Here is a 26,787-nt window from a genome sequence, read left to right as displayed (position 1 = left end):
TGGTTATAGGTCATAATTTTTAGATTTTACATTTGTAAAGTGGCCCACTTTTTAATCAGTATTTGGCAAAATACTTTTACAAAGAATTAAAGATGCTTCCTATCCCTGAAATCATCCATTAGTTTCAGTTACATAATTATCAGGTCTTTAATCTTGTTACTCATTTCTGTATCTGATTAGCAAGTCTGCATCAGAAATTAGTCATAGGTAATAAGCTAGCTTTTTCAAAAATTTTAAATTATCAATTACTGGTTACTTAATTCTTTCTGTGCCTTACTACCTAATGAAAACAGTTGTGATAAAAACTGTGTATGCTTCAAGTATTCTGGTTGACGTTAGTGAATCAAACATTTTTGGAGTGTTTTTTATAAAACAAAGCAGACTGATTCTTACCTTTTTTCTTTCTGAATTTTTTTTCTTTTTATTTCTCTACTTACTTTCTTGCTCAACTCTTTCAAAACATTTTTACTTCTCCTTCAAACAGATAATTCTCCTCCCATAAATAAATCCCTAATCAACACACTAAATATTATATTCATGGTGCCCCATGACTAGAGTAAGAAAATAACTCCATTAAACACATCAGTTAAAGTTGGTTAATATTCACTGATAATATAATACCAATATATATACTGATAAAATAATAGCCATATGAACTTAGGCTAGTCTCTGCCTTCCTGAATTTTGAACTTTGTATAAAAATTTAGGAGGAAACAGGCACAACCTTTGCATGCAAAACAACACTTGAGCTGAGATGTGAAATCAAATAAATTTTGATATGAGGAAATTTTGTTATTCCTTAAAAACTAACATATTTTTAATGTTTTGCTCTCAGTCCCACTGTCATTTGACGGTGTATTTGTTGTTGTAGCAAAAAGTAGCAATGTATGGTTCTGATAGAACCCTTTGAGTTGGAAAGGGTACATAAATTGTATTAATGTCAAAGAATATCTTGATTTCAGGATGCCCCTAAATCGGGTACTAGTTGCAGCTCTCGCTGTTCAAGTTCCAGACAGGATTCTGAGAGTACAAGGCCAGAATCTGAAACAGAAGATGTATTATGGGAAGACTTATTACACTGTGCAGAATGCCGGTCATCTTGTACCAGTGAGACAGATATGGAAAATCCTCAAATTAATCCAAGTGTGAAAAAAGAATATAGAGACGACCCTTTTCATCAGGTTGGTTTACAGCATTGGGTTATTTGGGGCTCTCAGTCCAGCTTTTTTGAATGTATGTACAAATTTTACAGAGGTGAAAAAAAAGCTTACATTCAATTAAAGTAGAATTCCTGTGGGTTTTGTTTTTTTTTTTTCTTTTTATGTGAGCTGTGGTCTGGCTTCATTGGAACATAGAATTTCAGTATTTATATTATGGTTTTGTCTGTCACCTTGCAAACGTATGTTCCTGAGAGTTGTTGGTAAATGGAGTTTTATAAGTCAAATTGTGTTTTAGATGCATTAGTCCTTTTCTCACTCAGCATACTTCATGGATCAGCACCCGTGGCCTTAACTCCACCTATAAGATTATAATTCACAAATCTATATCTCATGAATATCAGATTTATATCTCCCAAGAGCTTTAGCAATGCTCTCCAACAGAAGTCTAATGAGAGTCACCTATGTAATTTTAAGTTTTCTGGGAGCTTCATTTAAAATGTTTAAAAAGGTGAAATTAATTTTAATATATTTTACTTAACCCCATATGTTCAAAATATTGTCACTTCACCAAATAACCAGTGTGAAAAATACTAATGAAATATTTTACTTTTTTTATACTACATCTTCAAAATCTGTTGTGAACCTTTATAGCACATCTCATTTGGACTAGCCACTTTTCAAGTGCTTAGTGGCAATGTGTGAGTAGGGTGCCATATTGCACAGCACATGTCTATGCCATATCTTTTTTTGAATCTCCCACCAGTATCTCAAATTTAACCAAACACCCCATCTTCCCTCATAAATCTGTTTTTCTTATGGCTCTCAAAATCTTAGTGAATGACATCTCCATCCATCCAGGCACCAGTCCGGAAACCCGTGGTCATTTAAAATCCTCACTCTTCCTCTTCTTTCTCTTATGTAATTTCTCATCAAATCCTAATAATTAAACCAACAACTACGCTCTTAGAAAATTAAAGTTAGAGGGGAGCTTACTTAATCTGCTAAAGGGTAGCTACCAAAGAACCTTCTAAAAACCTATCATATTTAATAATGAAATTTTAGGAGTATTTCTGTTAAATGCAGAAACATGTCAGAGATACCCATTATCACTGCTTTTTCTATCAAAATCCTACCAGTTATGTTTGTCTGTCTGGTTGAACTTAGACTGATTTAAAGTCCACAGTAAAGAGCAAAATGTTGAGCATAACTAAAACAATTTTGGAGAAAAACAGGGAGACTTTCCCTACTGGATGTAAAATTTTACTTTAAAAGTATAGTAATTAATAAAGATAGTATGGTATTATAGTTGTATGCTATGGCCTGAATGTTTGTGCCTACCCCCTCCCACCCATCAGTTCATATGGTGAAACCTAATGCCCAAGGTGATGGTATTTGGAGATGGGGCTTTTGGGGGATGATTAGGTCGTAAGGTTGGAGCGCCCATGAATAGGTTTAGTGCCCAAGGAAAGAGACCCCAGAGAGCTCCCTTGCCCCTCCCACCATGTGAGCCTACAGCAAAAAGAGGGTAGTCTGTGAACCGGGACGTGGGATCTCATCAGACACCAAATCTGCCAGCACCTTGATCTTGGACTTCCCGGCCTCCAGAACTGTGAGAAAGAGACGTCTGTTGTTTCTTAGCCATCTAGTCCATGGTATTTTGTTATAGCAGCCCAAGCAGCCCAAGGTAGTGTATAAAGAAATAGACCAATGGGACATAATAGAAAACCCTGAAGTGTAGTACGTGTCTATGTGGGTCCCTAATATATGACATAAGTGGCATTACGGCTAGTGGGAAAAGGATGGACTCTTCAGTATATAGTTGTAGGTCAAATGATTACACAAAAATATATTCCAAATAGTTCCTAAATGTGAAGAAGCAAACTTTAAAATATTTTCAAGAAAATAAAGGAGAAAAATCTTAGTTACTCTTGATAAGAGAAGAAATTATGTTTTATTTTATTTTTTTTCAGTTTATTTTATTTTTTAGACAGAGAGGGTGAGTGGCAGGTTGGAGGGGCAGAGGGGCAGGGAGAAAGAGAATCCCAAGCAGGCTCCACGCTCAAGAGAAGAATTTTTTAAAGAAGATACAAAAACCACAAGCAAACATCAAAAATGAAGGGATTGATAAATTTGAATATCCTGAAATTTAAAATTTTGGGCTACAAATTAAGCCATAAACATTGTTAAAAGATGGGGAAATAGAATTGAGGGAATGTTGTGGTCCCCATCGCCCTGAGATGTGAGATAGTTAAGTATATGTGTACGTAGGGGAAAATCAGGAGGGAAGGACTGAAGACACACTGGAGAAAAAGTTGTTGAATGAGATTTCTTAAGATTCTGGAGGGGAAGCATAATTAGGAAGTTTTGCCTTCGATAGGAAGGAGAACACATCTTCTGCTGAGATGAGGAGGAAGTGCACAGAGAAAGTAGGATGATGAGGATGCAGGAGGTCTATTAACAGTAAGTGAGATGATAGGATTGGGGGGCTTGTAGATGGTGGTGAAGGCTCGAAGTTACCATTTGTGGGAAATGGAGAGTATGTGTGCACATGTATGCAAGTCAATGAACACATTAAGAGTCACACTGCCATATTGTCGAGGGTCCAGCTGGAATCTGAAACCATGAGTTTGTGGTTGTCCAATCCACACAGTTGTGTGATACTCTGTGGAACACAGTTGCGGTAATCAGTAATAGCAAACCTTTAAAAGGCATTCACTATCAGCCGGGCACTGTGCATAGTAATCCTGATGCATTATGTCATGTAATTCTCACAACCTAAGACAATGCAATGTATTTTGTATATATTTATTTTGTAGATGAGAAAAATTGAGGCTTGGAATTAAATAATGCACTGTAGGTGCTCAATAAATAGTTGCAATTCAAGGTACAGGAGAGGCCAAGAAGTAATGGATATGGTAAGCATCTAGACGTGTTAGATTGAGAAGGAAATGAAACCAAGAAAGGACTGATAGATTGAAGGATAGATGTGTTCAGAAGTGTTTTAGAATTGAAGGTTTGAGACACCCGGTAAGAGGAGTTGTGGTTGAAGACTCAGTTCAGAAGTCGAGCAATTCAGTGTTTTGACAAGATCCGGGCTGTGGCCATGGGAGTAGCTGAAGGTCCCTGGATTTTAAGAAGTAAAGAAAACAATGAACAATCCATGAGAATAGGGTGTTGGATGAGTCATCTGGAGATTCATCTGCGTCGCTGAGCATAATAACTGGAATTGAGGTTTCAGAAAATGCCTGAGAGCTATTTTCTCAGTGATACCATAAAGAGGCATAGAATTAGGGACCAGGTGTTCTTTTGCTCATTGTTGAATCACACAGTGCTTGGTACATAGTAGGTGTTTAAATAAAATCGAGTGAATGAAAGGAAATAACATTTTTTTAATGAATGCTGTACAGAATAAATTGGCCCTAAATCTATCACCATTCTGCTCCTTTTTTGATAAGATTTTTAATGTTCTAGTCTGCATATTAATTTTAGTATCATAGGCTTACATTGGTTTTGCTTTTGGATTAAAGACTTGATTTTACACACATTTAGTATTCTCAGGCTTCTAAAAAATAATCTCAGTATTTTCAGTTTTAATAGTAGCCATGTAATGGAAATTAGCTCCCTTTAATGAAAAGCTACCAGTTTTTTTTCTTATTTGACTGAGGTCTGTATTAGGTTTGGAGGACCATTTTCTACCCACCATAAAGACTAAAAAATCCCTCGTTATGAAGAAACAATGAGCATTTGAATCCATGTGTTCTAGTCAGGATGTTACCAAATTTGTAGTTTTGTTTTGTTTTGTTTTTTCTTTTCTTTTTTTTTTTTTTAAAGATTTTATTTATTTGACAGAGAGCGACACAACGAGAGAGGGAACACAAGCAGGGCGAATGGGAGAGGGAGAAGCAGGCTTCCTGCGGAGCAGGGAGCCTGACGTGGGGCTCGATCCCAGGACCCTGGGATCATGACCTGAACCGAAGGCAGACGCTTAATGACTGAGCCACCCAGGCGCCCCTGTTTTGTTTTATTTTCTTTGGCAATAGTAACTGAAACATTTCTACAGCAGAAAATTTCTCTCCTCTAATCATGGCTGAGTATATAATGAAGTATGAGGCCATGTTCAAGTGAAATTCATTTTTCAGTAGGAAAAGCCAGATTTTAATGTGTACAGCTCCCACAGGTAGAAACTCCAGTAAAGCAGTTGTCATGGTGAATTTACTTAAAACACACCATCATTTAAGTGTTAAGGTTTTCAGGCAGTTCTGAATGAACACAGAGCAAAGCAGTTGAGATTTTGAATGAGGATAAAGAACAATCATTAAAAGAGTTCCAAATTTGGGGTTGAAAAACACTAAGAAGAACCTATGTGATAAAATTATAAAATGGAATTATTTGCTCTGTTTTCCTTGAGCCTTTTTGAAAAATGTTTCATGTAATGTTGTTCTTCATACACTGTAGGCAGTACATGTTTCAACAAGACTGTTACTTCAGAATATATTTCACACACACAGATACAGGGTTGGTTTTTTTTTTTTTTTCAATTAACTCTTTTTAAATTCACCAGTTTCTAGTTGCTCTTTTTTCTCCTGCCTTCTGGCTTTCTAGAAATAGGAAGATGATATCAAATGCTAGTTAGAGTAACTGCAAAGGTAGCTGGGCAAAATGAATACTTCTGGAAGGAGGGTGAAGAACTTCTTGAATTCCTATTTCTGTCTCTAGATGGACCTTGATATGCCTTGCTTCATGTAATCGGGAAGCCTTTAATTCACTGTTAACAGATTGAGAGTTTAAAAAGATTAGGAGCCTGTAAATCAGGGGTGGAAACCTTGCCTCTCAGACTTCATACTCTGTATTCAGCTTGTCCCGCTTGTTCCTGGCTTTGTAGTTCCGTTCCATTTCGTAATTACCTAGATTTCCATGGAAAGTTGGATATGTGTTTTGGTACAAATTACTTCTATGCTAGCTAGAATATTTCGTGGAATATTTGTGGAATTAAGTGGATAGTTAATAACTAGTATCTTACAGTTTTTAAGGCTCTCCAGTAGTGAAATATATGCTGTGATGGTTAATGTATATTAAAATACTAATCTTTGGGAAAAAGATAAATATTCAGAGGAAACTTCTTCAGAGTCAAATAAACTAAATGTAAAAGAGCTTTGCCAATAATATGGCTACTGGCATTACATCAAGAAAGTTAATGTATAAGTCAGAATGATAATAACTTCCCATATCTGTTTTCTTACATATTATTAAAGTATTATTTTATATCTTTAATCAAAATGAATCAATACAATTTTATTCTCCTTACAGGAAAATACTATATTTCTTAAGTTTTCCAAAAATCTTTACCATATTTTAATCACATTTTTATTCTTCAGAGGATAAATATAACTATAGTAGATTCTTCTGTTCATTGTTAGAAGTTATTTTAATGAAATACATTATATAAATAAGTTAACAATACTGTAATGTAAATAGAGTCATCCCATTTGGGGTCTAATCTTCTAATGGTAACTTCTTTTATCAATATCTGACAATGTAAAGATTAGTGTTGTATTAATTTTGTTGCTATCTTTAATCCCCAACTATCCTATTTTGAAGTTTTATTTATTTTTTTTAAAGGTTTTATTTTTAAGTAATCTTTGCACCCAAATGTGAGGCTCGAACTCACAACCCCAAGATCAAGAGTCCACCGACTGAGCCAGCCAGGAGCCCTGCAGTTTTATTTTTTAAATTATAAATCTAAAACAAACAAAAAACCCCAAACTTAAGTGTCTGATCATTTGTATTAAGGCTTTCAATTTTTCTTTTCTTTTTCTATTCTTGCAACATTGAGAGGTGTTTTATTCTTGGGAGAGTACTTCTAGTTCCATGTGCTTCCGGTTGCAATATTTATAACGAAAAAAAAAAAGTTAAATCGATCCTTTGGGGAATGGCTAGACTAAAATATCAGAAAAGTAACTAAATCAAATACTGAGGCTGAAGGTGTGAGGGAGAGTCTCTTTCAGGATGAGATTGTGTCACCGTTTGGTCTTCCAAAAGGTTAAATAGACCTCTCATGTGCTTTTGTATTGAATGACCATAAGCTTGAGAGTCAGTAATATGAACAAATTGATAGCCATTTGTCTTGGAACATTAGTATATTAGTAGCTATGTAGACAGATTGACAAGTTGAGTGCTTTTGCTGACACATTTTAGAGGATTTTTGAACAATAGCTTGCCTAACTAATACTCTAATGTTACAGGAAGTTCTTAACTTACATGCTTTTTATTTTTTTACTTATTTTTTTAAAGATTTTTTATTTATTTATTTGAGAGAGAGAGAATGAGAGACAGAGAGCATGAGAGGGAGGAGGGTCAGAGGGAGAAGCAGACTCCCCGCTGAGTAGGGAGCCCGATGTGGGACTCGATCCCGGGATCCAGGATCATGACCTGAGCCGAAGGCAGTCGCCTAACCAACTGAGCCACCCAAGCGCCCACTTACATGCTTTTTATAACTGTGTAATTTCATATGCCATCTGCTCAATGTATATGCTAATTAACATTAAGATGGAATTTTAATGTCACTGATGTTGGGTGTGTGTAGATACACATATACCCATATATATATATATGTGTTCTATTTATAAAATATGTGTATTCACCAGTTTGTTTTTTAGTGTAGTTTATATATACATACACGTTTTATTTATGAAATGTGACAAATGTATTCACCTATTTCTGTTTATTTTTTGTAGAGTCATTTGCCCTGGCTCCATAGTTCCCACCCAGGATTAGAAAAAATCAGTGCTATAGTGTGGGAAGGCAATGACTGTAAGAAAGCAGACATGTCCGTGCTTGAAATCAGCGGAATGATAATGAACAGAGTGAGTTTTTAAATTCTGTTCTTTTAGTTCAAGAATAAGACCGTGATTATTAATACATTAAATAATTACTAGGAGGTTATATTTACAACTTACTCATTTCTTCAGCCTGAAAAAGACAGTTATTTGTATTTGGCGCTCTGATTTAAATAGTGATTTATCACCAAACCACTGTCATCTTGTAGTGTTTTCATGCTTCTCACCAAGAGTAGATGGTGCAATCTAAAATTTCCTTCTTTTATGTTTAATTCTTTCTTTTGCTTTTCATGGATCAAACTGAGGAGCTGCTAGACACACAAGTGTTGATGACGGCTTATCTTCTCCTGTGTCATCCCTCCTGCTTCATTTATTTCTTAGTACCCCAAAAATTCCAAAATAGAATATTTGTCTTGATACTTGCTTAAATATATAGAAGTAATGCAGCTAGTGGCGTAAAAATCGTGAGTAGTTTGAGGAGGTAGAGTACAAACACTATGGGTTTTAATTTCCATTTCTATTAAATTGTGTCTTTTATCAGACACAGTTTTTAAATTTTATCTGATTCCTCTGGAAGCTAGTCATGATTTAACTTGCAATTCTAAATTTCTTGTCTGTTGTTCGTTGTGTGAGAACTATGGTGCACACTTTCTGGAGGACAGAAATGAAAGTAACTGCTCTAGAAATTGATCTCTTTCCTATTGCTAATGCAGAAGGAGTCTCTGGAGATTTGGCTCTAGTTAGTTCTCCATACCTTAACTGCCTGTGAACCAGCAGGTCATTTACAGAATGTATAATATGAGGATTGAAAGTTAGCTGGGATTTAAGATCCCTCATAGTCCTACCAGTCTTATATTTCCCATTATTTAATTTCCAATTTCCTTTTCTGTAATTCCCCTTTTCCCCTTTTCTTAATTTTTTCCCCCTCTAACATACTCTGTCTTCTGAAATGGTTTTAGAGTTTAAGGAGAAATCCATTTGTATTTTGTGCTCTTTGAAGGAAAACACAAATTGCAAATTTATCAAATAAGTAGAATTTATAAGTTTTGTTTTTATGAACTGAGCTTAAGTGGATATGAGATCTCCTCATTCTTTTTAATAAAGTATATATGAATATTTCTAACTTTTGAAATAATGAGATACATAGAATTTTTTTTTCCAGATCTAGGTAAGACCAAGATAGTTCATCCTTTTGCATTTGTTTAGTGAATTAGAACTCTGATAATGAACTATTTTTAAAACTGAAGACATAATGACTTAGTTTCCCTGTAATGTGCTCTCCAGACTTTGAGTAAATTTGAATTTCATTATTCATGTATTAAAACTCATATTTTAACAAAATGTTTCATATGCCTATAAATAAAATAATGGTTAATAGGAATTCATTTTACTGTAAATAAAATTTGTATACTTTTTTTTTTTCTTATTTTTTCTTTCTCTGTAAAGGTGAACAGCCATATACCAGGAATAGGATACCAGATTTTTGGAAATGCAATCTCTCTAATCCTGGGTTTAACTCCATTTGTTTTCCGACTCTCCCAAGCTACAGACTTGGAACAACTCACAGCACATTCTGCTTCAGAACTTTATGTGATTGCATTTGGTTCTAATGAAGATGTCATAGTTCTTTCTATGGTTATAATAAGCTTTGTGGTTCGTGTATCTCTTGTGTGGATTTTCTTTTTTTTGCTCTGTGTAGCAGAAAGAACTTATAAACAGGTGGGTATAATACAGAATTCTGAGTAGAGAATATTTTATCCTTTTCATAATATTTAAAGAATTCCTGAAGTATTTTAGTATTTCATTAAATCATTTTGACCTGCTAATTGTTTTCCTGTTTTGTTTTTTTAAGACATATTTTGTCAATTTGTGTTTTTCTATGGTAATCTACTTGAAAATTAATCCTTACCCTAATCTTTTTTAGCGATTGCTTTTTGCAAAACTCTTTGGACACTTAACATCAGCGAGGAGGGCTCGAAAATCTGAGGTTCCTCATTTCCGGTTGAAGAAAGTACAGAATATAAAAATGTGGCTATCTCTCCGGTCCTACCTTAAGGTAGAATGACAGTGATAAAAGTACTCTTAACATGCGAACTCCCTCAGGGTTTCAGTCTTTTTGTCAGTATGGATGTGTATCTCGGTGTATAGTTACCTGTGTACTAGGGTGGTGCTGTGTGGCCATAATTAGAGGTCTTTTCAGTCCATATGCAGAAACTGGTTCTTTAGAGTAAAATACCTGAGGTCTAAAAGGCTTAAATACGGGGCGCCTGGGTGGCTCAGTTGGTTAAGCGACTGCCTTCGGCTCAGGTCATGATCCTGGAGTCCCGGGATCGAGTCCCGCATCGGGCTCCCTGCTCGGCGGGGAGTCTGCTTCTCCCTCTGACCCTCCCCCCTCTCATGCTCTCTCTATCTCATTCTCTCTCTCAAATAAATAAATAAAATCTTTAAAAAAAAAATTTTTTTTTAAATAATAAAAGGCTTAAATACGTTTTAGGTAGGTTATTCAAGATCGGATTATCCTAAATATATCTTCTTTTAATTTATTATTTAATTGAAGCATAGTTGACATACAGTGTTACATTAGTTTCGGGTGTACAACATAGTGATTCACCCTCTCTCTGTGTTGTGCTGTTCTTACCACCAAGTGTAGCTACCGTCAGTCACCATACAGCACTATGACAGTACCACCAACTATATTCCCTAACCTCTGCCGTTTATTCCTGTGACTTACTCCTTCTGTGACTGGAAGCCTGTACCTCCCTACCCGCTGCACCCATTTTGACCGTCCTCCCACCCCCCTTCCCTCTGGCAACCAGCAGTGTGTTCTTTGTATTTATAGATCTGATTCTGCTTTATATTTGTTTATCCATATGTTTTGTTTTTTAGGTCTGACATCTTTTTTTTCGTAGATCTCACCAACTTCTACTCATTAAAAAGCTTAAAGATTTTGTTTCTACCTAGAATGGTTATCAGAAACCAGCAGAGGGAGCCCACTGCTTAAAAAAAGAATTAAAAAAAAACGAATCAGTGAGTAGCCTCACTGAAGTGGCCTATTACTATTTAAAAATATTAGCTTGCAGTTCTAAGCCATTTTTCTCATGCTGTTCTTTTCCTTTAATCTTTTTTAAATAACTTTCCTAATTATGGAAGTAAGATATAAAAACTCAGGAGGGAGATGGGAAACACCTAAATTAGGTTTAGGAAAGCACTTCTTCTGAGGATTATTTCTTTGTTGCATTAAGACACAATGATTTTCATTATTAATGGAGTAATCAGGTCTTAAATAAAGTTGACCCAAAGACCAGAAACCCTCTGATATACCTAGATCTTTATTTTTTTGAAGTGACGATGAAAGAAGTAAAAAAAAAGTTTGCACTATTTGTCAACCCTTCTATTTAAAAAATTCATAATTCTGTTCATTGATTTAACTTGTTAGTCTCCATTGGGAAATGCTAAAAATTGGCTTCGATTATTTTTGCCCACTGTGGCTTTTCTGTTGTATGGAGGGACGAATATGATCTTTGTTATGTAGCTTAGTAAGAAGCCACCTGGAATTCCTACTCATTATCAACCCTAAGTAGGTGTTGCATTCTTTTATACATTGTTTTATTTAATAAGCATTTATTTAATGTTAACCATGTAATATCCACTACTGATGACATGGAAGTCCTTATCTTTAGGAGCTTACATTTCAGCGAGGGAAACATGTAGCCTAGACCTAGGAATTATCCTTGGTGTTTACTTCCCTCTCTTGCATTTCCAACATCCAACTTAACACCATTTCCCACCCTTTCTACTTGCAAAATATATCTTGGGTCCATTTACTTCTCTTTGTTTCCATATCCACCACCCTAACTGAAACTGTCAATCATCTGCTTTTGGGCTGCTGTAGTTGCCTGTTAACTGGCCTCCCTGCATTCCGATTCCCTACTTCCAGTACATTCCTCAGTCTGCCACCAGCAATCTTTTCAAAATGTAGATTTCATCATATAATTCTTAAAACTTTTTGGAGGGTCCCCATTGTTCTTAGGCTGAAGAACAAAATCTGAATAGGGCCTGTAGTGCCCTTCGTGACCTAGCGCTTGAGGATAGCCTCTCTCTCCTTTCATTTTGAAACACTTTCCTCTCTCTATTCCAGCCACACTAGACCGCTTCAGTTCTGTAATTGCAATATTATTTTTCCTGTTTTGTGCTCTTGCACTTGCCTTTCCTTCTGCCAGGAACACTGCCATGTGCCATCGTGCCCTGGCACCTTATTTTGGCATAAATACCTCTTTATTAGGGAGATCTTCCCAGGCCATCTTCCTAACTTGTAATTGAGAGTTAGGAGTGTGAAATGGGAAAGATCTCCCTAAGGAAGTGATATTTACACCAAATTCCCTACCAGTTTTCTCAAAGCATCCTTTACCTTTCCTTTAATAGCACTCGTTACAATTGATCACATAGATCTGTGGTTATAAGCTTGATGTCTGGCCTCCTGCTAGTTCCTGTGAAGGGTAGGGACCATGTCTGTTTTGTTCTCTGCTATATTTCCAGTACCTAACACAGGGCCCCATTCTGAGCAGGTGCTCAAGAAACATTTGTTGAATAAATGATTAGTGTTTGACAAAATATTTGGAATGAAATGAAATGAAAAATGTGGAAGTTACGCCAAGAATTCTGTGCTATGTATTCACCATCTTGACTGTATTGCAATCCTCAGGAAATAGTAACACTTGTAATTAAAATTCATCTGACAAATTAGGTATATTTTCAACATTGTAAGCTATGATCAACCTGCAGGGATGGATCAACACTTCAATTGAAAGCATGGAATTAGCTGCTAATTAGTAAATATATTTAAAAGTGTTTTCCCTTTTTTTCCACAGCGTCGAGGTCCTCAGCGATCAGTTGATGTAATAGTTTCATCTGCTTTCTTGTTGACTATATCAGTTGTGTTTATCTGTTGTGCCCAGGTAAGTTGACGTTCCAATGTGTAAAAATTAGATAATCACATCTATAATTATTTAGCTCCAGAAGGCTTTCTAATAATAATAAACCTAGTTATACAAGTTTTAAAATTGACTTTTTGCAGTTTATCTTTTTTCAGTAGAATCAATGAATGTGTTTTATTCATTTCTGTGTATGAACAGTGACTAGCATATTCTCAGATGTCTGTTAATTGAATATATAGTAATTAGTTTTTACCCACCATTCACTTGGTTATCTAAATTTATTTCCCAAAACAAACTTATGAGTGACTAGAATTATGAGATTGTTTCAGACTGTTTTTCATGAATCTCTGCTTTATTCACATTTAGTATTAATTTTTTCATTTTATATCTGGATTGTCACTGTGACTTGACTGCCTCAGGCTCTGAAAAAGAACTCTCATTGTCCAAGATTAGTCAGGAAGCACAAAAATATCTCAGGATAGTCTAGGTTATAAAATTAAACTTCCATTTCAAGTAATATGACATACTAGATTACCTGAAGATTCTTATGCTATTTAAAACACTATATAATGCTGGGGGGAAGAAAAAAACTCAGCTTTTTAATATACATATATAAATTTTTTTATACACATATGACTTATCTGAGTTTATAAGACGGTAAGGGGCCAAAAATGAAGATAAAATTAAAAACAGCTATTAAGTATATGTGTTAATGCTGTGGCAGCCCTCAGATAAAATGAGGTACATTGTCAATCTTAGTATCCTAGAGACTTGAGATTTTATGTCCACAGGACAGAAAATGAGGCCTCAGCCTGCATACCTCCTTATACATGCTTCCCCTTAAAGGACTACAGTCTCAGTGAAAAGGTAGAATAAGAAAAACAGCCTGCTCACCAGCACAGGAGGACAATAAGAAAGCTCATCTGACTCTGCCTGGACTGACAAGAATGAGGGGGGATAAGACTCTCCTCTAAGAATATATAACTGTAGGTCAGCACTTATTATAGGTTCAGGGTTTAAAATGTACATTACAGATCTTGTCCTGTAACCTCTGTGTCAAGAAGTTAATGTGAAAAGTGGTCCTAGGTTCCTGGATACCTGGATACTTGGCAGAAATAAAACCAAGGTTGTTCTTAGGGGGATGTGACTTCAACCTAGGCCTCCTAGGATTTCCACAGATGAAGCCCCTTCAGGTTTCAAAACACTGTGAAGAGACAATCCATCGTGAGTGAGTCAACAGACCAACAAACAGTGGGATTAGATCTCCAGCTACCTCAGATGATAGACTGATCCGATAGGAACTGTAAGATAAAGACATAGATAACACTATGGAAAAAGGACAGACAGATTTGAAAAAGAACTGACAGCACTTCAGAGAAATGAAAAATACAGTTATTGACATTTAAAACGCAATAAACAATAAATAGCAGATTGAAGACAGCTAAAAATAGTGAATGGGAGATGGAAGAAGTTACCCAGAATATAGGACAGAGATGAAGGGATGGAAATATGAAAAGGAGATTGAGACAGATGGGAGATCCAATAAATATCCAGTAGGAATTCCAGATGGAAAGAAGGAGAGCAATATTTGGAGAGATAATGGCTAAGAGTTTTTCTGTATTGATAAAAGACATTAATTTCAGATTTAGGAAGCACAAGAATGAGAAGGAGCAATAAAAGTAAATCCACACTTAGACATGCTGTGGAGAAGCACAGAACACCAAAAACAAAGAGAAAAATCATAAAAGCAATGAAGAGGAAAAGACTGATTTCTTTTTTTTTTTTTAAGATTTTATTTATTTATTTGACAGAGAGAGACATAGTGAGAGGGAACACAAGCAGGGGGAGTGGGGGAGGGAGAAGCAGGCTTCCCGCTGAGCAGGGAGCCCGATGCGGGGCTCGATCCCAGGACCCTGAGATCATGACCTGAGCCGAAGGCAGGCGCTTAACAACTGAGCCACCCAGGTGCCCCGAAAAGACTGATTTCTGTACTCACAATTCCTTATCACATCTCAGCCATTTCTTCCAGATTTAATTTCCATGTTCCTGGAGTACATGTTGTAGTAGTTCTGTCTCTTAGGAACATAAAACCTTTCTATGCCTATCAACAAAAGACACATGGATCATAATAACTCTGAAAGGTTTTGAATGTAAGATAGAAAAAGCTACTGCAGGCAAAAGAAAGCTGGTGAGTTCATATTAGTATTAGATGAAATAGACTGTAGTTTAAGTACAAGGGATAAAGGGAAACGACAAAAATTAAAAGAATAATTCATCAGGAAGATCTAATAATTCCCACCTTGCATGCATGTAATCATATAACTTCAAATATATGTATAGACAGCCAAAATCAATAGCACTAAGGTGAGAAATTGTAGAAAAAAACCTCATTAGGAGGTCTCAACACATTTCTTTCAGTAATTCATAGGTTAAACAGATAAAAAAATATAATGAATATATGTATGTAAGCAACAGTTAAGATTTTGTTCTAAAATCAGAGAATACATATTTTTTTCAGGCACAAGGACAGTTTATAAAACTTTCCCATGTACTTGGACACAAAGTAATTCTCAGCTGAGACCATTCAGGCCACTTGATCTAATGCAGTTATAGTAGGAAACAATGGCAGCAGCAAGAAAACTCATGCATTTGGAAGTTTTAAAATGTACAATAACAAATGTTTAAAAAGAAAAAGCACAGTATATTAAACCATAAGCTACTGGCACAGTTAGGAAGTTTTTTTTTAAAGAATGCTAATATAAGTTACTTTATATTGTTGAAATTGAAAGCTTCAGCGGACAATTTTGTACAAATGCATAATTTATTAAAACTGACTCAAAACATAATTGAAAATCTGAGGAGACCTATTACTATAAAGCAGTATTGATTCAATAGTTTAAAAATTTGCCACCAACAAAAATCCCCTAGACCCACGTGGTTTTGCAGTTGAATTTTGCCAATTATTCAGATAACAGCTCATTATATTTTTTTAAGATTTTATTGATTTATTAGAGAGAGAAAGACAGGGGGAAAGGGCAGAGGGTGAGGGAGAAACAAACTCCCCGCTGAACAGGGAGCCTGATGCGGGGCTCGACCCCAGAACCCCGAGATCATGACCTGAGCCGAAGGCAGACGCTTAATCAACTTAGCCAACCAGGCGCCCCTGAACAGTTAATTCTAATCCTACACAAAATATCTAGAGAATAGAAAAAAAGGGAGTATTCCCCAACTCATTTTAGGTGACTAAAAGAATCTTGATACCAGTTGACGGGAGAGACAATATGAAAATGGGAAACTATGAACTAATTTTCCTTGTTCACTTCAATGCAAAATACTAGGGAGATGAAGCCAGCAACTTAGGAACAATAAATATGCCATGACCAATACAGTTTATCCCTGGAATGCAAAGATTTTCAATTTGGAAAATCCCCAAATCTGGCTTGAGCTCCTTTAGTTGATTTTTAGAGGAGAGAACATCTGATCATCTCAACAGGTGCAGAAAATAAATTGGTGAATTTTAGTCGAGATTCATAATACTGGAAAGTATGTTCTTAATCTGATAAAGTAGATCTTTAAAAAATTAGAGCAAACATTGTTCATATGATATTTATTACCTTAGGGGTATTTACTTTAAATTAGGAATGAGACAGTTATCCTCTCTCCCACTTCTAGTCATGGGTTTTGCTTATATGTTTTATGTGTTTGAAATATTCCATAATAAATGTGGAATGTTTTTAAAATGTACTACTACATTCATGATCCATTTGTATGAAATAAAATGTTATTTCCTTTTAAAAAGAAATTGTTTGAATCACATTGCTGTTTCCTGTTGCTTTTTTCATAACACTTTTAGTTGCTTCATGTGCATGAGATCTTCCTTGATTGTCACTACAATTGGGAGCTAGTAATCTGGTGCATCTCGTTAACGCTTTTCCTCCTAAGATTTGTTACCCTTGGATCAGAAACAAGTAAAAAATATAGCAATACCTCAATATTACTTACTGAACAGGTGAGAATGCGTGTTTATTCTGTTATAAGTTAATGTCTATAATCTACATATTAAACTAAAAATCTTTTCATTTACTTCAAATTTTTTAGGAACCTGTTAGATTGCATTTGTGTTACAAAACAAAACTTGAAATTTGATAGAACACAAGCCTCATCTTCAGTGTTCCTGCCTTGATGCAGATTTCAAATCTAATTGCTGTTTTTCTGTTTCACTTTTATTTGACAAGAAGGAAGTGCTATTTATAGAAATGATGAATTTTAAACCATTAGTGGGATATATTTGCTTGGCAGTGTAGCAGAGCCATATTTGAATAAGTATGAATTTTTATTCAATAGGAAGGGTAAAGCATAATAATTTTGATGGTTAACTGTATTTTGTATGAATTTGTTTAATATTTTCCTTACCGTTTCATAGGAATTATTCAGAGAAACTTACAGCCAATGAAAACCTTTTTAGTGTTTTTGTCAGGGATAGTTTGATTTTTAAAAATCGGTAACCCTGTCACAGGAGCTCAATTAAAGGGAAAGGGGAGAGGAACAGACAAACCGGTTGATTTACTTTGCTCTAGTTCTCACTTACTCTTGAGGTTGCTTTTGCTCTGGGACTACAGTGTTTCACCTGTTACTAAATAATGACATCCGGTTTGCCTTTCTTGTGTCAGCTTTCATTATATTTGAAAATTTAAATAAGTCCTTGTTTTCTTATTATAGAATAACATGTTTATTGTAGGAATTTGGACTATAAAATATAGTATGAAGGAGAATATTAATGTCATCTGTAATCTCAATAACCAGAGAACCACCACTAATATTTCAGTGCCTGTCTTTCAGTTCCTTTTAAAAATGAGTATTGTCATTTTTTAAAAATTTTATTATGTTAATGTTAGTCACCATACATCATTAGTTTTTGATGTGTTGTTCCACGATTCATTGTTTTTGTATAACACCCAGTGCTCTGTGCAGTATTTTTAACTATTTATTCCTTTTTTATAAAAAGATAAACCTCTACTTGAAAATGGAGAAGAAACCTAACAAAAAAGAGGAACTGACACTAGTGAATAATGTTTTAAAGCTGGCTACTAAACTGCTAAAGGTAAAAATGAAATTGAAAATGGATATAATGTAGAATATGCTGTTCTGACATTATAACTGAGTCTTCTGTTTGCAGATCCTACCTTGTGTTTGGTTTCTATGATTATCCAAACTGTTTCCAAAATATATTTGAACACATTTATGCCATGTACATTTTACTTACTGTAAAACGAATCAAAGTAATCCAAATCATCTCATTTTGAAATTTTAATAACTTTTAAAAATTTAAGACTTTAATAATGTTTAAAGTATTGTAGAGGTTGGCATCTTTGGAAATTTTGCCTCCTAGAACTTAAAATAGATTTCAAAAAGGGAGATTTAATGTTAACTTGGAAATTTTCTCATTTTGTATTTCTGAGAGCAGTCTTCTGCTTGGCCTGAGTTAGCTTAAAAAGTAGTAATACATAATAATTATAGTAAGTATATATTACCAGTAAACATTTAAATTTTCAAATCATTTTTTGTAACAATCAAAAAGAATATAATTTCAAAATATCTGATTTCATAATAATAACTCCTTGGAGGTAATTCAATAAAATGTTTTTAGCACTGCTTTGCAGTGTTGGTAATGCTTTTCTTTCTTAAAAGGAAAATGTTTAAAATCTCAATTTCTATAGCAAGTTGAATGAATTCTTAGAGTTGTTTACAAGTGTTCAGAGAATGGTACAGAATTAGTTGTGTCTCAGTGTTACGATTATTTCTTCAATTAAAAAGTCTTAATGGGCTGTATGGCCTCCCAGCGTACATTTGGCACCGACAAGGCTCTGAAGGGGCGGGGGGCTTGTCTCGTGTGTGCAGTACCTTCAGAGTGTGGGCGCTACGCTAGACAGGATGAGACTCAGAAGCAGTTTCAGTCCCCGAGTAGAGAGACATAGGAGATAACTAAAGTACAGAGCACAACAGTGTGATCCTTTTTGATCACACACAGTCGTACACAGTCTTCTACTCAGAAACCAGGGACTTAACATCGGTTGTTCCCTCTCTCTCCCTCTTCCCTGCCAAGAAATTCTGAGGCCCATTGATTCACCCTCTCAGATAGTTTCCAGTACATCCCCGCTTCCCTGTCAGTCCTGCCCTGAGTCAGACCCTCATTGTCTCACTATCCACTGAACCTTCAAGGCCTTCCTGCCTCTGGTCCTCCACATTGCTGCCCCTCTGCCGGTGGTCTTTCTCACCTGCACATCTCATACACTTCTCCCCGAATTAAATTCCACTGGTGCCATTGTGTCAGTACAATCTGCATAAAGAATGACCCTTACCTCAGTGGTTTTATAAATTTGAAGGACTTCTTTCCTTGCCCCTGGGCTCTCAAATGCTGAGCAACCTGTAGCCATTCAAAGATGCCATGTTGTCATGTGTCTTGCGGAATGCCTGTTCTCTCCTCCCTCCAGGGCCTGTACGTTTTATACACACCTCTTCTGTGGGAGGCTCACAGCTGAATTGTTTATTTTGCATTTCTGTTAGACCATAAAGTCCTTCAGCACAGGGACTGAATCCTAATTTCCCAGAGCCTAACACAGGGCCTGCCCTATAACTGTAAATCTGAGAATTAATAAATCAAAGAATATTAAATCTTGGAATCAGTCAGTTCTTATATTCGAAAAGTAATGGTCTCAAAGGGAAGTTTATGTATGTATGTATTAATAATGGCAGAAAATTTGGCTAATTTTCTGATTTTTCCAAAAACCATCCATTTTCTCTTCTTATCTTAGAAAATGTTTCCAAACCCCTTGGTAGCTACTGGACCGATACTTTACTAGTCATTCATTCGAGACAGGAATTAGAGTTACAAATATAGGTTATAGAGTTCTTTTAATGAAAATCCCTTCTAAAAAAAAAAAACACAGTGTGTTTACTTCTTTCAAGTTTAATCGAGTTTATCCTTCCTAAAAGTACCCATAATTTGTAACTGTTTTTTGAAAGTGTTTTTGAAAATTCTCATTGTATATCGCCCTGAATTAGTTTAACTGATAATCCTTTTTTTTTTTTTTGCTTTTTTAAAATTTTATTATGTTGTGTTAATCACCATACATTACATCATTAGTTTTTGATGCAGTGTTCCATGATTCATTGTTTGCGTATAACACCCAGTGCTCCATTCAATACGTGCCCTCCTTAATACCCATCACCAGGCTAACCCATCCCATTAACTGGTAATTCCTGATGAGTTTCCAGACTCATGGGTTTTTTTCTTCTGCTAGGAATTGGACAGTCCCTTTAGATTGTATGGGCTTACAATGAATCCACTGCTTTATAACATCACCCAGGTTGTCATCCTGTCAGCTGTCTCTGGTGTTATCAGTGACTTGCTTGGATTTAATTTAAAGGTAAGACCTTCCCGGTATTTTTTATTTCTTAGTGCCCTGTTATATTTTGTGACATTTATTTTACCCCATTACTCTTTAGAGATCACCTATGCGCAGTGATGAAGTCATTTTAGTAATACTGTACGCAAAGAATGAATAATATTCTTGGTTTATAATGCTGACGGAATGCCTAATTTGGAACAGTGTTCATACAAATAGGACTCTTGTATAGAATAAGTAAAGGGATTTATTTTTACTTATATAATCTGAATCTAATTTAGGTGATAAAAAAAGGAAAAGAAGAGCCCTATTTCTTTTTTTAGCTAAAAGTGATATTTATTATATAGCAGTACATACATCCTCTAACATATTCATATTATACCAGTAGTATGTATATATTGCTACTTCTCAGTACAAGAAAGCAGGGGAAATCTGATTTTCACTTTTTTATTTTAAGGTGAATTCTTGAAAACACAGGAATAAAGGAGTTTAAAATAGTAGAACCTACTCTTGTTTATGAATGAAATTTAGACAAAAGCAATATGTGATGTAATTTAGTAATTTGCAGTAGTAAAACTGACTCTAATGGTTACTACTTCTGTTATTTTTTCACTAGCTATGGAAGATTAAATCATGACAATTCAGAGAAAAGAAGATGTAGCCTCTTTTCCAGAATAAGAGTACCAACTAAGCTGCCTGCAAGCAGTCACTGACTCTTTGCTTCAGGAGTCTCAGCTGGGAAATCGAAGTGTTTACATCAGACTGTCTTGTGCAATTCTTATATTTATTTTACTTGTTCACTGTTTTTTTTTTTACATTTATTTTAGTCTTTATATTTTATTTTTAGCATTGATGTACTTAGTTGTTGCAAGGGTGATAAAACTGATATCCAGATACTTGAGATCCTGGTAATTGTTCATAAATAGTTGACAAAATAACAAATCGTGAGACTAGAAGCCATTCTAAGCACTGTTTCTCCATCAATGCCGTGAACTTGCCTTACTTGAAAGGAAAACTTCTTTAACTTTGGAATATTGCATTGGACTCAGCTAGACACAGGAAGTATCTTCTTTGGTAAATCAAGATCCAGTCAGGGTTTCTTTTGAATTATTTTGGAACAATGCCAGGATCTACACTGATTAAGCTGCAGTTACACACCCTTCAGTATTAATATATATGGTATTACATAACAGGTCAACAAGTGCTCTTTGATGATAAAACTCTTAATAGAGCAATAATTGTAAATGGTTACCATACTGTAAGATATTTTGATAAAAATTAACTAGTAATAATTGTATTTATTTGAAACACTGGGCTGTTTGCACAGCTCCAACTGTGCATGCTCAAAATGTGCACTTTTTAAAATTGTTACTTTTAAATGCGTATCTTTATATGGGATATGTTATAGTGTACTAGGGCATGATCTGGTATCCTTTTGAGTGAGGTATACACTCATCTCACAAGTGAAGTGCCTATTGATATTACTAAAGTACATTATGTTTACTCAAGTAAAATAATTTTTCCCCATGGTACACTATAGTGTATACACACTCAAATGAACAACTTAAGAATAAGGTTAAGAACCAATAAAATATTCCTCTGATTGCTAGTTATTAAAACTATATCCAGATTTTCAGAAAAGAGCTTCAGTTTGCAAATTCTATCTTCTAAACTTAATCTGGTGCATCCCCCTTACCCCCAATTTTATAAGGGCTATTTTAGATGCTTTTAACCTGGAAAGTTACCTACTCCCCCTCCCCCCCTCCACCACCACACACACAAACCCGCAATTTGCCAAGTGTCCAAATGAGAACTTAACATGTTGGCGTGTTAGGTAAATAGAGTGAATATGATGGTATCTTACATTGGGCCTTGATTTTAAGTTGTTACATTTGTACAATCAAGAATATATTAGGAATTACATGAAACATGAAATGTTTTTGCAATTTTTTTTAAACTGGGTATCTAGTTTCTAAAACAAAGAATTTATTTGAAACAGTATAGAATTTTCTTGGTGCAAGGTGTATCATGTTGAATATCCTCACATTTTTTACCATGTTTTAGGGAATTTAAAATAATTAATTGTAAATGATTTATTTGATTGGTGCCGTTTTAATCCCCAAATCGTAATCTTAAGATCAGGAATGCGTAGAGAACAGAGCCATGTCATAATATCACTTTGCTCTTACCATTCCTTTTGATCAGCCTCAATTCAGCCTCATTGTGTAGTATATTTTTTTTGTGTAGAAAACAACAAAAGCAATTTGTTTTATTTGCCTGTGTTCTCATATGTTTAATAATGACCAAAGTGCATTCTGAGTTTTTTCAAGGAATGTATTACTGGAGCTTTAAGAACATACTTATTTTCTCATGTGAAAAATTAGGCTTTGTTTGATATGTTTCTTCTTCCTCTATTGTCTAATGTTGAGGTTGTTTTTAGGAATTATATTTTATAAACTTTTTCAGAATAAGGTACATACCTATACAGAACTTAACATTTTGCACAGAATATATCAAATATATTTTGAGAAAAAAAGTACAGCATGAGTTCTGTTAGGAATAAAAGATAAAACTATTGTATCTCACAAAAAAAAAAAAAACTTATTTCAGAATGGAAATATTTTTGAGAAAGGTAGCTGAGTATGCGTGTTTTGGATTGAAGTTCATTTTAACTTAGAGTTGGGAGTTGATTTGTTGAGTACAGTATACCTCTCAATGACCTATAAATAATATGAATTATGTCACTAAGGTGGGCAGCAGTAGAATACCAAAAGGAAAAAGTTGTCATTTTAAGCAATTTCAAAACATTAATGGAACTGTTTCAAAGCAGAAAAATTGACATTTGCTGCCTTTAAGAATACCATGAATGTAAGAAATCGAAAGAAATTGTAACATATCACATAATATAGAAAAGGCAGTTCAAAGATAGAATTGTGGCAGATGTTGTGTGTTAACTGTTGTTTCTTTGCCACATGTGTTGTATTTGAAAGTTTGAACAGCAAGTTTAAAATAAAATATTCTATGCTGACAGTGTTAAGCTGGAGGTGTTTTCTGTTTTGTTTTTTTTCCCATTTGCAATCCATATACACTTCTATGGTAATTTTGTATTTACTATAGCATGAACTTTAGTTATAACTCTTAGATTTCAGGAGAATGGAAGTAAATTTTTTTAAACTCCCTGACATTTAAGATTTTGTTATGATTCTTAACATGAAAGAATAATAATACATATGCAGGTCTTTCATCACCAAAATGCTATCATATCGTTAATTTTTTTTTTTTTTTTTTTGCTTGTTTGTTTGTATTTAAATACAGAAAACTGGCTGTGGCCTGGGATAGTAAAACTCACTGTCAGAAGGATAGTGGTATTTTTAATCTAACAATTTTGCCACATGAATTCAGCAGGAGAGATCATGGCCAAAAATAAGATGGGTAAGCATTCTAATATTTCTATTACCTAATTGGTACAAGCGTTCATAGGATTTTAATAAATCAGGGGCTGTTAATTCAAGTGTACTTTCAAACTTACCTTAAGCTTAGAATTGGCTCTTTTAGTGAATCTCCTTTCAGACTGCAAAATAGAGCCCATGATTGGCACCTCCTTGAATTGCTATATCACTTAGAACACTAATTCTCAACCTTTTTTTCTGCCAAGCCTATACAAAGGATATCACAAATGCTTATCAATAACACTGGCTCCCCACAGAGCTTACCTCCTGGAGATGAGACTGCAGATCTAGGAGGCAGTATATTTTCAAAAAGATTCCCCAAACGATTTGGAAAATTTGCCTCACCTGTCAGTCCTCACCACCTTGAGAATTACTACCTTAAGATCAGGAATTCCATGAGATTTTAACTACAGGCCTAGCACATAAAACGGTGCCTAATACATAGAAAAATCTCAGACTGAATGAATGAATGACCTGAGTGAAACAGGACCTTAGACACCACCTTGTCCAAGGTTCTTATTTTACCAGGTAAAAAAACTGAAACCACAAAAGAGGTTAAGAAGCTTGCCCAAGGTTGCCCTAGTTAGTTAATGATAGAACCCACACTCTCTTTTATTCTCCTTGAAAGTATATTCTGTAGAGACAGGAAGATGGTGGAGTAGGAGGACCCTAGGCTCGCCTTATCCCATGAATACAACTAGATAACTATCAAATCATCCTAAGTACCCCAGAAATTGACCTGAAGACTGGCAGAATAAACTCCACAACTGAAGGTGGAGAAGAAGTCACATTGAAGAAGGTAGGAAGTGTGGAGACATGGTTTAGGGGAGAAACAGATCCTGGCTGCTGTGGAGGGGAGGTAACTGTGGTTGCACAGAAGGGAGAGAGAGAGGGAAAGAGGAGTCACAGGGAATGCACAAAGAGAATGTTTCCTCATAGCCATTGGTTTGGAAAGTGAGAGGGGCTGAATTTTGTGAGTTCTTGCAACCTGTGAGGCTTAAAGCCTGGAGTTTGTTTTGTTTTGTTTTTAAGTTTTTATTTATTTATTTGACAGAGAGAAAGAGCGAGCACAAGCAGGGGGAGCAGGAAAGGGAGAAGCAGGCTCCCTGCTGACCAGGGAGTCTGATGTGGGGCTTGATCCTAGGATCGACTGAGCCACCCAGGCCCCCAAGCCTGGAGTTTTAAAGGTCAGCAGGCTTGGCTGGAATACAGCCTAGAGAGCACTGTGCTGGAGAAAAGGTAGGCAAACAACCTGGGGCGGGGGCGGGCATACAGCATGGAAACAGCGATCTGAAGAGCACCTGGAGCACCCGGTGGGGAGACTAATTGCTTTTTTCAGAGTGTATCCCAGAGTGGCAGTATTCATGGAGACTCCTCTCCCGGACGAGGGAGCTGGCCAGTGCCATTTCCCCTCCCCCGCCCCCAGCATAAACATAAAGCTACCTGTGGAAAGCAGCACAGTGTGGACACTGGTTGCCTCACTTCTTGTGCTAAGCCCCAGCCCCCTGCACTCTGGTGGAACTGCCCTTTCAGTCACACTTACCTTAGTCCCAGCATGGTGGGCCCCTCCCCAGAAGACTAGCACAAACTCCTGCCCACACTACTTCTTCCAACCAGTGAGTTCTGCAGGGCCTCATTTCTGGTGGTGGTGGTGACAGGTCTCACAAACAGACCAGAGCACACCTAGTTAAAACTCACCACATTCTGGCCAAGGACCACACACTGCCCATAGCAGGCAAGGAGAGCCTGTGCAGACAACTGGCCTGAAGGATAGAGCAGCCAGAACACAATAGCTGAGAGCACACCACACACACTGGAGACACTCCCTGAAGTGCCAGGCCCCGGTCATTACCGTGATCTCTTCGTAACACCATTACTTTCAGGAGCAGGAGACGACTGACTTTCCTAACACACAGAAGCAGGTGGAGACTTAGACAAAATGAGAAGACAGAAGAATTTATCCCAAGTGAAAGAACAAGATAAGGCCATGGCCAGAGATCTAAGTGAAAACAGATATAAGTAGTATGCCTGATGGAGAATTTAAAGCAGTGATCATAAGGGTACTCACTGGACTTAAGAAAAGAATGGAAGGCATCAGTGAGACCCTTACCACAGAGATAAAAGTTAAAAAAGAATCAGAAATGAAGAGTGCAATAAATGAGATTAGAAACATACCTGGTGCAATAAACAGCAGGTTGGAAGAACCAGAGGAATGAATGAATGACCTAGAAGACAAAGTAATAGAAAGCAATGAAGCTGAACAAAAGAGAGAAAGAATTATGCAACACGAGAATAGATTTAGGGAACTCAGTCCATCAAACATAATAACATTTGTATTATAGGAGTCCCAGAAGAAGAGAGAGAAAAAGGGGCAGAAAATTCACTTGAAGAAATAATAGCTGAAAACTTCCTTAATTTGGGGAAGGAAAAAGACATCCAGATCCAGGAGGCACAGAAAATCCCCACCAAAATCAACAAAAGCAGGCCCACACCAAGACATATTGTAATTAAATTTATAAAATATAGTGATAAAAAAAATCTTAAAAGTAAGACAAAAGTTAGTAAATTACAAGGGAAAACCCATAAAGATAGCAGGAGAGTTTTCAACAGAAACTTAGCAAGCCAGAAGGGAATGGCATAAAATATTCAAAATGCTGAATGGGAAAAGTCTGCAGCCAGGAATACTCTATCCATCAAGGCTATCATTCAGAATGGAAGGAGAGATAAAGCGTTTCCCAGACAAACAAAAACTAAAGGAGTTAAAAACTGTTAAACCAGCCCTGCAAGAAATATTAAAGGGGACTCTGAGTGGATAGGAGAGACCAAAAATGACAGTATAAAGGTAGGGAACACAAAAGCAATAAAAATATTTCTGTAAAAAATCAGGAACACACACACACAGGATATAAAATGTAATAATATATACTTAAAAATGGGGGAGGAGAGGAGAAAAGAATGGGTTCAAACTTAAATGACCATCAACTTTATATATAGACTGTTGT

The 26,787-nt window shown here is 35.8% G+C and overlaps 1 protein-coding gene across 6 annotated transcripts in view; it reads left to right on the top strand.

Moving 5' to 3' along the window:
- The window catches only part of PHTF2 (putative homeodomain transcription factor 2), a 114,514-nt gene extending 91,137 nt beyond the window's left edge, over positions 1-23,377 (top strand). For all 6 annotated transcript variants that reach the window (XM_054505328.2, XM_045864816.3, XM_054505325.2 and 3 more), the window contains 9 exons: positions 963-1,181; positions 7,895-8,023; positions 9,443-9,715; positions 9,921-10,052; positions 12,865-12,951; positions 16,784-16,939; positions 17,936-18,031; positions 20,232-20,357; positions 20,953-23,377. In XM_054505328.2, coding sequence (XP_054361303.1) covers positions 963-1,181; positions 7,895-8,023; positions 9,443-9,715; positions 9,921-10,052; positions 12,865-12,951; positions 16,784-16,939; positions 17,936-18,031; positions 20,232-20,357; positions 20,953-20,973 — 1,239 coding nt within the window. In that variant the 3' untranslated portion in view covers positions 20,974-23,377. The remainder of the gene's footprint in view (positions 1-962; positions 1,182-7,894; positions 8,024-9,442; positions 9,716-9,920; positions 10,053-12,864; positions 12,952-16,783; positions 16,940-17,935; positions 18,032-20,231; positions 20,358-20,952) is intronic.
- Positions 23,378-26,787: the final 3,410 nt, after the last annotated feature.

The sequence above is a fragment of the Mirounga angustirostris genome, unplaced genomic scaffold, assembly GCF_029215605.1.
Source record: "Mirounga angustirostris isolate CCGP_5_RB_7025 unplaced genomic scaffold, mMirAng1.0.hap1 SCAF_12, whole genome shotgun sequence".
Classification (NCBI taxonomy): Eukaryota; Metazoa; Chordata; class Mammalia; order Carnivora; family Phocidae; genus Mirounga; species Mirounga angustirostris.
This window is presented reverse-complemented; position numbering and strand designations above follow the sequence as displayed.